Source organism: Salvelinus fontinalis, chromosome 6 (genome assembly GCF_029448725.1).
Source record: "Salvelinus fontinalis isolate EN_2023a chromosome 6, ASM2944872v1, whole genome shotgun sequence".
Classification (NCBI taxonomy): Eukaryota; Metazoa; Chordata; class Actinopteri; order Salmoniformes; family Salmonidae; genus Salvelinus; species Salvelinus fontinalis.
The window spans coordinates 80,300,310-80,312,806 of NC_074670.1; the positions used below are offsets into that span (position 1 = coordinate 80,300,310).

General features: G+C 46.4%; 1 protein-coding gene across 1 annotated transcript in view; it reads left to right on the forward strand.

Annotated features, from left to right (window-relative positions):
• Positions 1-1,389: 1,389 nt before the first annotated feature.
• Positions 1,390-12,497, forward strand: part of LOC129858519 (tetraspanin-17-like) — a 57,709-nt gene continuing 46,601 nt past the window's right edge. The window contains exon 1 of the mRNA XM_055927824.1: positions 1,390-1,963. Coding sequence (XP_055783799.1) covers positions 1,865-1,963 — 99 coding nt within the window. The 5' untranslated portion in view covers positions 1,390-1,864. The remainder of the gene's footprint in view (positions 1,964-12,497) is intronic.

Genomic DNA, 12,497 nt, shown 5'->3' on the forward strand with positions numbered 1-12,497 from the left:
ATGGATCATTCTGAAAGAGACCTCTTTGACCTTGTTAACAAGCAGGTATTTGTGGTAATAACCAGACTTTTCCCCCAACATATATTATTGACAAATATATTCCAGTAATTTGTGACATAAGGAATGGATACAATGTCCCTTTGAAATAAAGCACGTATAGGTCTGTTGTTCTGAGGGAAACACATTGTTCCTATTGGAGAGTCACCTGGATTAAGCGAGGGTAGGTCAAGAGGTGAGGTCTGGTTCCACCTCTAAACAACATGAGACTTCCAGATGGAATAGCATCAAAGACTATGGACAACTCTCTATGTGTAACAGGGATATTGTAACGAGATAAAAAATCCTCATCGTTGAGTAACAATCCTTCTGCGTTAAAAAGTTGACTCACCATCAGGATATGATAATTTAACCAGTTCTTTAAAAAATAAAGACTTGTTTCTATACAAAATATCGTTATTGTTCCAAATGAAATACCTATGCGGGAAAAGATTATGTTTATATATTAACGACCACGCTAAGAATACTTGTCTATGAAAAGCAGATCATTTGCTTTAGTAGATAAGGACAGGTCAGGAATCACGGATATAGCCTGGCTGACACAACACACGTAACTCACAGCACAGGCAGAGCGGTGACACAATGGTCTGGAAAGGAGGCCGTTCGTTAAAGCAATATTCGCTCAGAAATTGAGGAACGGTGTTTGATTGGTTCTCTCCATTTTTTTCTCTCCCCCTCATTGGTTAAGACTTGGTGTTGTTTTGGATTTGAAAATCCAACCATTGTAATGGAACGGTGAGGCGCTCGCTCGGTGGCTGTGTGTGACTGTGCGTGTGGGTGTTTGACCTGTGTGTGACTGTGGGTGTGGGTGTTTGACCTGTGTGTGACTGTGGGTGTTTGACTGAGAAAAGACACAGAGAGCCAACCAGTAAAATCACAGGCCCCTTCATTATGGATGCATTGTGCTGACAGCGTCAAAGGGCCATACCAGACTTAAGCCAGGAGGACTTTGTGAGTTAGGTGTTAGCCAGACCATCACTGATACATCTACAGCACATTGATACAGCACAGCACAATCTATCCCCTAAATTTAATGTTGTCAATTGTTGTCTTATTGCTGTATTGCTTAATTTGATCCATGTTAGTTTTAGTTTAGTCGTTGTACAAGGTTTGCATGTCACAAAAAAAGTCACACTTTAAACTGTCAAATAACAAATGCAAGAATTTTCGTTCCCTCTTACCTGGTAAGTATTTATTTATGTTATTCAAATACCTAAATAGTTTTCACAGAGTATATTCATCCCTCACCGTGGTTCTGTTTGGTCTGTGCACTGCGGCAGGAAGAAGCACACCGGCCGTGTTGTTAGCAAAGAGTTCCAGTAGAGGTCGCTCTTGAGAAAGACATCTCCCATTCATTTATCACGATGGCTTTCCTCAGCTCAGTGCAAATGACAGCGGGGTTTGTTGTTAACAAGAAAGGTGGAATGGAAAAACAGTCAAACGCTATGAACGGGAGACATCGAGAACGTATCAACAAGACAACCTTTAATTGGATTTATCTTTCAACTATCTGATTAGTTAGGGGGAGTATACATTGAACCGCAGATGACTGTATATTATTTGTACACATCCAAAGTGTTTCTGGATCTGTTGTTAGCCAGGAAGCTAACATTATAGCTAGATGGCGATGTGTTTGTGATTTGGCTGGCTGGCTGATTGTTTCAAGTTGTTTTATGGAGTTAGGTAGCCTGTGTGCTACAGAAATAGTAGCTGGTTTGTCACTACCGTGATTGTAGGTTAGCAAACAAGCTAACTAACCAGTGGCGCTACATTGTTACTGTAGCTAGCTAGCCTCGACGTTTACAGGATGAATAACGTTAGCAGTCGAAAACACCAGCTTTTTAAAGGAGTCGAAGTGAGCTGCTGTGTCAAATACTTCTTGTTTGGATTTAACATCATATTCTGGGTAAGTAACTTACATTTGTATCTCACACCTGCATGCATTTATTCTAAACATGAGTTTTTCTAGTGCTGCCCGAAAGAGAAGGTCAACTTTAACTTAGCTAAGTAGTTCAAGTTATTACTCCAGCGCCGTTCCTCCAAACTACGTTCAGATATTATTTAATGAACAATCCTAAAATACTGTACAGTAAGTTAGTTCCTGACGTATGCATCCCAACATTGAGTGATTTGAAACTGTCAATATTTCCATTTCCTCTGTAGCTTTATAAAACAGTTGTTTGATTATCCATCGCCCATCTGCTTTTTATTTGACTCAATTGTGCAATATTTGTGTGTGTGTGTGGAGTCTTGTGTGGTTCCCAACAGCCCTAATGTGTTCATGTGGGACAACAGAATGCCAACAACAGTAGGTAATACATTATTCTGTGGGTGAGTGGGCTCCCCATATTATTGATGAAGGTTTGGAGCGTGTGGGTTGTTATATATATATGTGTGTAGCTAACTGTCCCTGACCTATCCTTGACTGTTAACCTCCATATAATAGCTACTCTCACTCTGAGCTAACCTACTCTGCCCATACACACCTCTTATAGCATGGCTTAGAGTGAACTAGTGTACAGTACATGGTAGCCACTGAGTCAGTGCAGCAACACTGTCATTATCACACACAAGGAGCTGATAGGCTACTAGTTAGGGACAGGGTTAATGTATGTTGCAGACCTAAGTAGTAATTATAAAACCTGTTTGGATCCAGAATGCTGATTGGTTGATTTAAAAAAAAAAAAAAAAACTTAATTTAACTAGGCAAGTCAGTTAAGAACAAATTCTTATTTTCATTGACGGCCTAGCAACAGTGGCCTTGTTCAGCGGCAGAACGACAGATTTTTACCTTGTCAGCTCTGGGATTCGATCTTGCAACCTTCAGGTTACTAGTCCAACACTCTAACCACTAGGCCACCTGGTGCCCCTACACTTTCTGGGTAATACCTGTTCCATTAGATTTAACAATGTCCCACATCCCAGCCAGTCAATTTATATACTTCATCTCAGCTTGCTACTAGACTTGCATTCTATTTGCCACATTTGGAGGTTGTTGCCGTTTTCCACAGTGTAAATATGAGTGTGAAGACGCAGACAGCTTCTCTGATTTAAGGAAAAAACATTTATCAGGATCATTACAATGGATATGTCCAGAGAAATGGCAATAGAAACACAAAGGTAATGAAACGAAAGTGCACATCGTTTGTTGTCCTTTCGGCTGCTTGGTGTGATTGTGTGTTAGCTTTAGTTAGCTAGCTAGCGAATGAGAAGTAGCTAGCTTGCATAGCTTGATACCAAGGATTTGTTTAGCATAGCAATCATTGCAAATAGAATGGATAGAAGGAACGACCTGCCCATTTTGCTAGTAACTTCAGAATCTTATAACTAACGACTGGCTTTTTCCACAGACTATTTTGTATGATGGATGGATGAAATAAAACAGATTTACTTAATGTTTTTAATAGAACATGTCATTGATCTTTTTTTTAACATGTTGGCAACTGTTTTATAAAAGCAATAAAGCCCTCGATCTCAGGAATGATTGAGAAAAACACCTTCCCTAAGAGCTGTTTCCTCTCCTTGGGATCGCCCCCGGACATTAGAACAGCCCTTAGTCTGGAGTTTTTCACATAATAATTCCCAGGATATCAAGCCTTATTGCTTAAGTAGCCTTGTCTGAGCCACAATGGCCCATATGTCAGGAGCCTACCTCCTGTACAGGACGCTAGTCTATTGTATGTAGTGCTAGTTTGCAATCTTACAATCACAGACACCCTAAACTGAGTTTATCCAATGGCCTAAACCGTAGGGTTACACTGCTGTGCTGGACAGGCTAACACATTCCCACACCCTTCCCCTGTCTGTCTGATAAGTGCAACTGTTAAAACAACAGTCCCCTTCCCCTCCATTCTTTACTCCTCTCCTCCCTCTCTGTGTCACCTCCTTCCAGCCTGCCCTCTCCTCAATACCAGCCTGCCCTCTCCTCAATACCAGCCAGCTCTCTCCTCAATACCAGCCTGCCCTCCTCAATACCAGCCTGCCCTCCTCAATACCAGCCTGCCCTCTCCTCAATACCAGCCAGCCTTCCTCAATACCAGCCTGCCCTCCTCAATACCAGCCTGCCCTCTCCTCAATACCAGCCAGCTCTCTCCTCAATACCAGCCAGCTCTCTCCTCAATACCAGCCTGCCCTCCTCAATACCAGCCTGCCCTCCTCAATACCAGCCTGCCCTCTCCTCAATACCAGCCTGCCCTCCTCAATACCAGCCTGCCCTCCTCAATACCAGCCTGCCCTCTCCTCAATACCAGCCAGCTCTCTCCTCAATACCAGCCAGCTCTCTCCTCAATACCAGCCAGCTCTCTCCTCAATACCAGCCAGCCCTCCTCAATACCAGCCAGCCCTGCTCAATACCAGCCAGCCCTCCTCAATACCAGCCAGCCCTCCTCAATACCAGCCAGCCCTCCTCAATACCAGCCAGCCCTCCTCAATACCAGCCAGCCCTCCTCAATACCAGCCAGCCCTCCTCAATACCAGCCAGCCCTCCTCAATACCAGCCAGCCCTCCTCAATACCAGCCAGCCCTCTCCTCAATACCAGCCAGCCCTCTCCTCAATACCAGCCAGCCCTCTCCTCAATACCAGCCAGCCCTCTCCTCAATACCAGCCAGCCCTCTCCTCAATACCAGCCAGCCCTCTCCTCAATACCAGCCAGCCCTCTCCTCAATACCAGCCAACCCTCTCCTCAATACCAGCCAGCCCTCCTCAATACCAGCCAGCCCTCTCCTCAATACCAGCCAGCCCTCTCCTCAATACCAGCCAGCCCTCTCCTCAATACCAGCCAACCCTCTCCTCAATACCAGCCAACCCTCTCCTCAATACCAGCCAACCCTCTCCTCAATACCAGCCAACCCTCTCCTCAATACCAGCCAACCCTCTCCTCAATACCAGCCAACCCTCTCCTCAATACCAGCCAACCCTCTCCTCAATACCAGCCAACCCTCTCCTCAATACCAGCCAACCCTCTCCTCAATACCAGCCAACCCTCTCCTCAATACCAGCCAACCCTCTCCTCAATACCAGCCAACCCTCTCCTCAATACCAGCCAACCCTCTCCTCAATACCAGCCAACCCTCTCCTCAATACCAGCCAACCCCCTCCTCAATACCAGCCAACCCTCTCCTCAATACCAGCCAACCCTCTCCTCAATACCAGCCAACCCTCTCCTCAATACCAGCCAACCCTCTCCTCAATACCAGCCAACCCTCTCCTCAATACCAGCCAACCCTCTCCTCAATACCAGCCAACCCTCTCCTCAATACCAGCCAACCCTCTCCTCAATACCAGCCAACCCTCTCCTCAATACCAGCCAACCCTCTCCTCAATACCAGCCAACCCTCTCCTCAATACCAGCCAACCCTCTCCTCAATACCAGCCAGCCCTCCTCAATACCAGCCAGCCCTCCTCAATACCAGCCAGCCCTCCTCAATACCAGCCAGCCCTCCTCAATACCAGCCAGCCCTCCTCAATACCAGCCAGCCCTCCTCAATACCAGCCAGCCCTCCTCAATACCAGCCAGCCCTCCTCAATACCAGCCAGCCCTCCTCAATACCAGCCAGCCCTCCTCAATACCAGCCAGCCCTCCTCAATACCAGCCAGCCCTCCTCAATACCAGCCAGCCCTCCTCAATACCAGCCAGCCCTCCTCAATACCAGCCAGCCCTCCTCAATACCAGCCAGCCCTCCTCAATACCAGCCAGCCCTCCTCAATACCAGCCAGCCCTCCTCAATACCAGCCAGCCCTCCTCAATACCAGCCAGCCCTCCTCAATACCAGCCAGCCCTCTCCTCAATACCAGCCAGCCCTCTCCTCAATAATACCAGCCAGCCCTCTCCTCAATACCATCCAGCCCTCCTCAATACCAGCCAGCCCTCTTCTCAATAATACCAGCCAGCTCTCTCCTCAATACCAGCCAGCCCTCTTCAATACCAGCCAGCCCTCTTCAATACCAGCCAGCCCTCCTCAATACCAGCCAGCCCTCCTCAATACCAGCCAACCCTCTCCTCAATACCAGCCAGCCCTCTTCAATACCAGCCAGCCCTCTTCAATACCAGCCAGCCCTCTTCAATACCAGCCAGCCCTCCTCAATACCAGCCAACCCTCTCCTCAATACCAGCCAGCCCTCTTCAATACCAGCCAGCCCTCTTCAATACCAGCCAGCCCTCTTCAATACCAGCCAGCCCTCTTCAATACCAGCCAGCCCTCTCCTCAATACCAGCCAACCCTCTCCTCAATACCAGCCAGCTCTCTCCTCAATACCAGCCAGCTCTCTCCTCAATACCAGCCAGCTCTCTCCTCAATACCAGCCAGCTCTCTCCTCAATACCAGCCAGCTCTCTCCTCAATACCAGCCAGCTCTCTCCTCAATACCAGCCAGCTCTCTCCTCAATACCAGCCAGCTCTCTCCTCAATACCAGCCAGCTCTCTCCTCAATACCAGCCAGCTCTCTCCTCAATACCAGCCAGCCCTCTCCTCAATACCAGCCAGCCCTCTCCTCAATACCAGCCAGCCCTCTCCTCAATAATACCAGCCAACCCTCTCCAATACCAGCCAACCCTCTCCTCAATACCAGCCAGCCCTCTCCTCTATACCAGCCAGCTCTCTCCTCAATACCAGCCAGCTCTCTCCTCAATACCAGCCAACCCTCTCCTCAATACCAGCCAGCTCTCTCCTTACAGCTCTCTCCTCACAGCTTTCTCCTCAATACCAGCCAGCCCTCTCCTCAATACCAGCCAGCTCTCTCCTCAATACCAGCCAGCTCTCTCCTCAATACCAGCCAGCTCTCTCCTCAATACCAGCCAGCTCTCTCCTCAATACCAGCCAGCCCTCTCCTCAATACCAGCCAGCCCTCTCCTCAATACCAGCCAGCCCTCTCCTCAATACCAGCCAGCCCTCCTCAATACCAGCCAGCCCTCCTCAATACCAGCCTGCCCTCTCCTCAATACCAGCCAGCTCTCTCCTCAATACCAGCCAGCCCTACTCAATACCAGCCAGCCCTCCTCAATACCAGCCAGCTCTCTCCTCAATACCAGCCAACCCTCTCCTCAATACCAGCCAACCCTCTCCTCAATACCAGCCATCTCTCTCCTCACAGCTCTCTCCTCACAGCTTTTTCCTCAATACCAGCCAGCCCTCTCCTCAATACCAGCCAGCTCTCTCCTCAATACCAGCCAGCTCTCTCCTCAATACCAGCCAGCTCTCTCCTCAATACCAGCCAGCTCTCTCCTCAATACCAGCCAGCTCTCTCCTCAATACCAGCCAGCCCTCTCCTCAATACCAGCCAGCCCTCTCCTCAATACCAGCCAGCCCTCCTCAATACCAGCCAGCCCTCCTCAATACCAGCCAGCCCTCCTCAATACCAGCCTGCCCTCTCCTCAATACCAGCCTGCCCTCTCCTCAATACCAGCCAGCTCTCTCCTCAATACCAGCCAGCCCTACTCAATACCAGCCAGCCCTCCTCAATACCAGCCAGCTCTCTCCTCAATACCAGCCAACCCTCTCCTCAATACCAGCCAACCCTCTCCTCAATACCAGCCATCTCTCTCCTCACAGCTCTCTCCTCACAGCTTTCTCCTCAATACCAGCCAGCCCTCCTCAATACCAGCCAGCCCTCCTCAATACCAGCCAGCTCTCTCCTCAATACCAGCTAACCCTCTCCTCAATACCAGCCAGCCCTCCTCAATACCAGCCAACCCTCTCCTCAATACCAGCCAACCCTCTCCTCAATACCAGCCAACCCTCTCCTCAATACCAGCCAACCCTCTCCTCAATACCAGCCAGCTCTCTCCTCAATACCAGCCAGCTCTCTCGTCAATACCAGCCAGCTCTCTCGTCAATACCAGCCAGCTCTCTCGTCAATACCAGCCAGCTCTCTCCTCAATACCAGCCTACCCTCTCCTCAATACCAGCCTACCCTCTCCTCAATACCAGCCTACCCTCTCCTCAATACCAGCCAACCCTCTCCTCAATACCAGCCAACCCTCTCCTCAATACCAGCCAACCCTCTCCTCAATACCAGCCAACCCTCTCCTCAATACCAGCCAACCCTCTCCTCAATACCAGCCAGCTCTCTCCTCAATACCAGCCAGCTCTCTCCTCAATACCAGCCAGCTCTCTCCTCAATACCAGCCAGCTCTCTCCTCAATACCAGCCAGCTCTCTCCTCAATACCAGCCAGCTCTCTCCTCAATACCAGCCAGCTCTCTCCTCAATACCAGCCAGCTCTCTCCTCAATACCAGCCAGCTCTCTCCTCACAGCTCTCTCCTCAATACCAGGCTGCCCTCTCCTCAATACCAGCCAGCTCTCTTTCATTTTATGAAATGGATCACATCTTTTAAGAAGAAAAAAAACAATAGCTTTTGGCCCTTGAGGAAAATACATTGTGGTCATCCTCACAATTGAATGCAGTGCTCCATGAAAGCAACTACCTTCTCTTGGGCTAAATCTGTGTTCACTAAACTGTGTGTGTGTGTGTGGTTTATTCCCTTCACAAAAAAGGTCTTGATTAGTTGTTAGACCATTCCTGGGGGAACAAGCAAACTATTAGGTTACAGCTGTTCTAGTGGTTGCAGTGTTAGGGTGTTGACGATATTGAAAACCCTTAGAGACCATAACACCAGCCTCCACTGGCCCCCACCCTCTTTTCAATGCCTTCTACCCTATTGTACTGAGCAGAGGCATTGTGTGTCGGGGTTGTTTCACGCTCATGAACGTACACACACACACACACAGACACAGACACACACACAGACACACAGACAGACAGACACACACACACAGACACACAGAGTAAGAAGAACAAAGGATGGAGGGTGTTGATGTGTTTTTCCCTGAGACGCTGTGTCCCACGACTCCTACCACGGTTCTTCATCCAGATACGATCCACATGCACTCCTCCTCTTCCTCCTTACCATAACCCTGCATCTTTATACCTCATTTCCCTCAGCTTATTTCAATTCTACAGCACACTCTGCTCATTAGAATCAATAATTGATATAAAAATCAACTGTTGAGATGTTAAACTGACACATTTCAGTTCTTACAATGCTGCCCCCACAGCTACTCGCCCAAGCCTTCCCCATTTCTCCTTCTCCCAAATCCAGTCAGCTGATGTTCTGAAAGAGCTGCAAAATCTGGACCCCTACAAATCAGCCGGGCTAGATAATCTGGACCCTTTCTTTCTAAAACTATCTGCTGAAATTGTTGCCACCCCTATTACCAGCCTTTTCAACCTCTCTTTCGTGTCGTCTGAGATTCCCAAAGATTGGAAAGCAGCTGCGGTCATCCCCCTCTTCAAAGGGGGGGACACTCTTGACCCTAACTGCTACAGACCTATATCTATCCTAACCTGCCTTTCTAAGGTCTTCGAAAGCCAAGTCAACAAACAGATTACCATCCATTTCGAATCCCACCGTACCTTTTCCGCTATGCAATCTGGTTTCAGAGCTGGTCATGGGTACACCTCAGCCACGCTCAAGGTCCTAAACGATATCTTAACTGCCATCGATAAGAAACAATACTGTGCAGCCGTATTCATTGACCTGGCCAAGGCTTTCGACTCTGTCAATCACCACATCCTCATCGGCAGACTCGACAGCCTTGGTTTCTCAAATGATTGCCTCGCCTGGTTCACCAACTACTTACATTTACATTACATTTAAGTCATTTAGCAGACGCTCTTATCCAGAGCGACTTACAAATTGGTGCTTCTCCGACAGAGTTCAGTGTGTCAAATTGGAGGGTCTGTTGTCCGGGCCTCTGGCAGTCTCTATGTGGGTGCCACAGGGTTCAATTCTTGGACCGACTCTCTTCCCTGTATACATCAATGATGTCGCTCTTGCTGCTGGTGAGTCTCTGATCCACCTCTACGCAGACGACACCATTCTGTATACTTCTGGCCCTTCTTTGGACACTGTGTTAACTACCCTCCAGGCGAGCTTCAATGCCATACAACTCTCCTTCCGTGGCCTCCATTTGCTCTTAAATACAAGTAAAACTAAATGCATGCTCTTCAACCGATCGCTGCCTGTACCTGCCCGCCTGTCCAACATCACTACTCTGGACGCTTCTGACTTAGAATATGTGGACAACTACAAATACCTAGGTGTTTGGTTAGACTAAACTCTCCTTCCAGACTCACATCAAACATCTCCAATCCAAAGTTAAATCTAGAATTGGCTTCCTATTCCGCAACAAAGCATCCTTCCCTCATGCTGCCAAACATACCCTTGTAAAACTGACCATCCTACCAATCCTCGACTTCGGTGATGTCATTTACAAAATAGCCTCCAAAACCCTACTCAATAAATTGGATGCAGTCTATCACAGTGCCATCCGTTTTGTCACCAAAGCCCCATATACTACCCACCACTGTGACCTGTACGCTCTCGTTGGTTGGCCCTCGCTTCATACTCGTCGCCAAACACACTGGCTCCAGGTCATCTACAAGACCCTGCTAGGTAAAGTCCCCCCTTATCTCAGCTCGCTGGTCACCATAGCAGCACCCACCTGTAGCACGCGCTCCAGCAGGTATATCTCTCTGGTCACCCCCAAAACCAATTCTTCCTTTGGCCGCCTCTCCTTCCAGTTCTCTGCTGCCAATGACTGGAACGAACTACAAACATCTCTGAAACTGGAAACACTTATCTCCCTCACTAGCTTTAAGCACCAGCTGTCAGAGCAGCTCACAGATTACTGCACCTGTACATAGCCCATCTATAATTTAGCCCAAACAACCTCTCCCCCTACTGTATTTATTTATTTATTTTGCTCCTTTGCACCCCATTATTTCTATTTCTACTTTGCACATTCTTCCCCTGCAAATCTACCATTCCAGTGTTTTACTTGCTATATTGTATTTACTTCGCCACCATGGCCTTTTTTTGCCTTTACCTCCCTTATCTCACCTCATTTGCTCACATTGTATATAGATTTATTTTTCTACTGTATTATTGACTGTATGTTTGTTTTACTCCATGTGTAACTCTGTGTTGTTGTATGTGTCGAACTGCTTTGCTTTATCTTGGCCAGGTCGCAATTGTAAATGAGAACGTGTTCTCAACTTGCCTACCTGGTTAAATAAAGGGAAAAAAAATAAAAAATAAAATAAATTGTTCTAAACGGTCAGAAAAATATGCATGCAGCTCCTCACCTTATTTAAAAAAATAAATGTTTTATTTATCTCCAGTATTTTCCACATTTTATTCCACGGACTTCCCCTTTAACTCCTGTACAACTTAAATATATAATTTAGATTTTTGGCAACTTGAAAAGCCGACTCTTCCTCTGTTTACACTACCCCTCGCTACCTCATAGATTGGAACTCCTCTGGAGGGATCACATCTGTTAATATCAGGTCTCCACTATAACATTAGACAACTCTGTTAATATCAGGTCTCCACTATAACATACAACTCTGGTAATATCAGGTCTCCACTATGACATACAACTCTGTTAATATCAGGTCTCCACTATAACATTATACACCTCTGTTAATATCAGGTCTCCACTGTAACATTATACAACTCTGTTAATATCAGGTCTCCACTGTAACATTATACAACTCTGTTAATATCAGGTCTCCACTATAACATTATACAACTGTTAATATCAGGTCTCCACTATAACATTATACAACTCTGTTAATATCAGGTCTCCACTATAACATTATACAACTGTTAATATCAGGTCTCCACTGTAACATTAACCAACTCTGTTAATATCAGGTCTCTACTATAACATACAACTCTGTTAATATCAGGTCTCCACTATAACATTATACAACTCTGTTAATATCAGGTCTCTACTATAACATACAACTCTGTTAATATCAGGTCTCCACTATAACATTAACCAACTCTGTTAATATCAGGTCTCCACTATAACATTATACAACTCTGTTAATATCAGGTCTCCACTGTAACATACAACTCTGTTAATATCAGGTCTCCACTATAACATTATACAACTGTTAATATCAGGTCTCCACTGTAACATTAACCAACTCTGTTAATATCAGGTCTCCACTATAACATTATACAACTCTGTTAATATCAGGTCTCCACTGTAACATACAACTCTGTTAATATCAGGTCTCCACTATAACATTATACAACTCTGTTAATATCAGGTCTCCACTGTAACATTAACCAACTCTGTTATTATCAGGTCTCCACTATAACATTATACAACTCTGTTAATATCAGGTCTCCACTATAACATTATACAACTCTGTTAATATCAGGTCTCCACTGTAACATGATACAACTCTGTTAATATCAGGTCTCCACTATAACATTAACCAACTCTGTTAATATCAGGTCTCCACTATAACATTATACAACTCTGTTAATATCAGGTCTCCACTGTAACATGATACAACTCTGTTAATATCAGGTCTCCACTATAACATTAACCAACTCTGTTAATATCAGGTCTCCACTATAA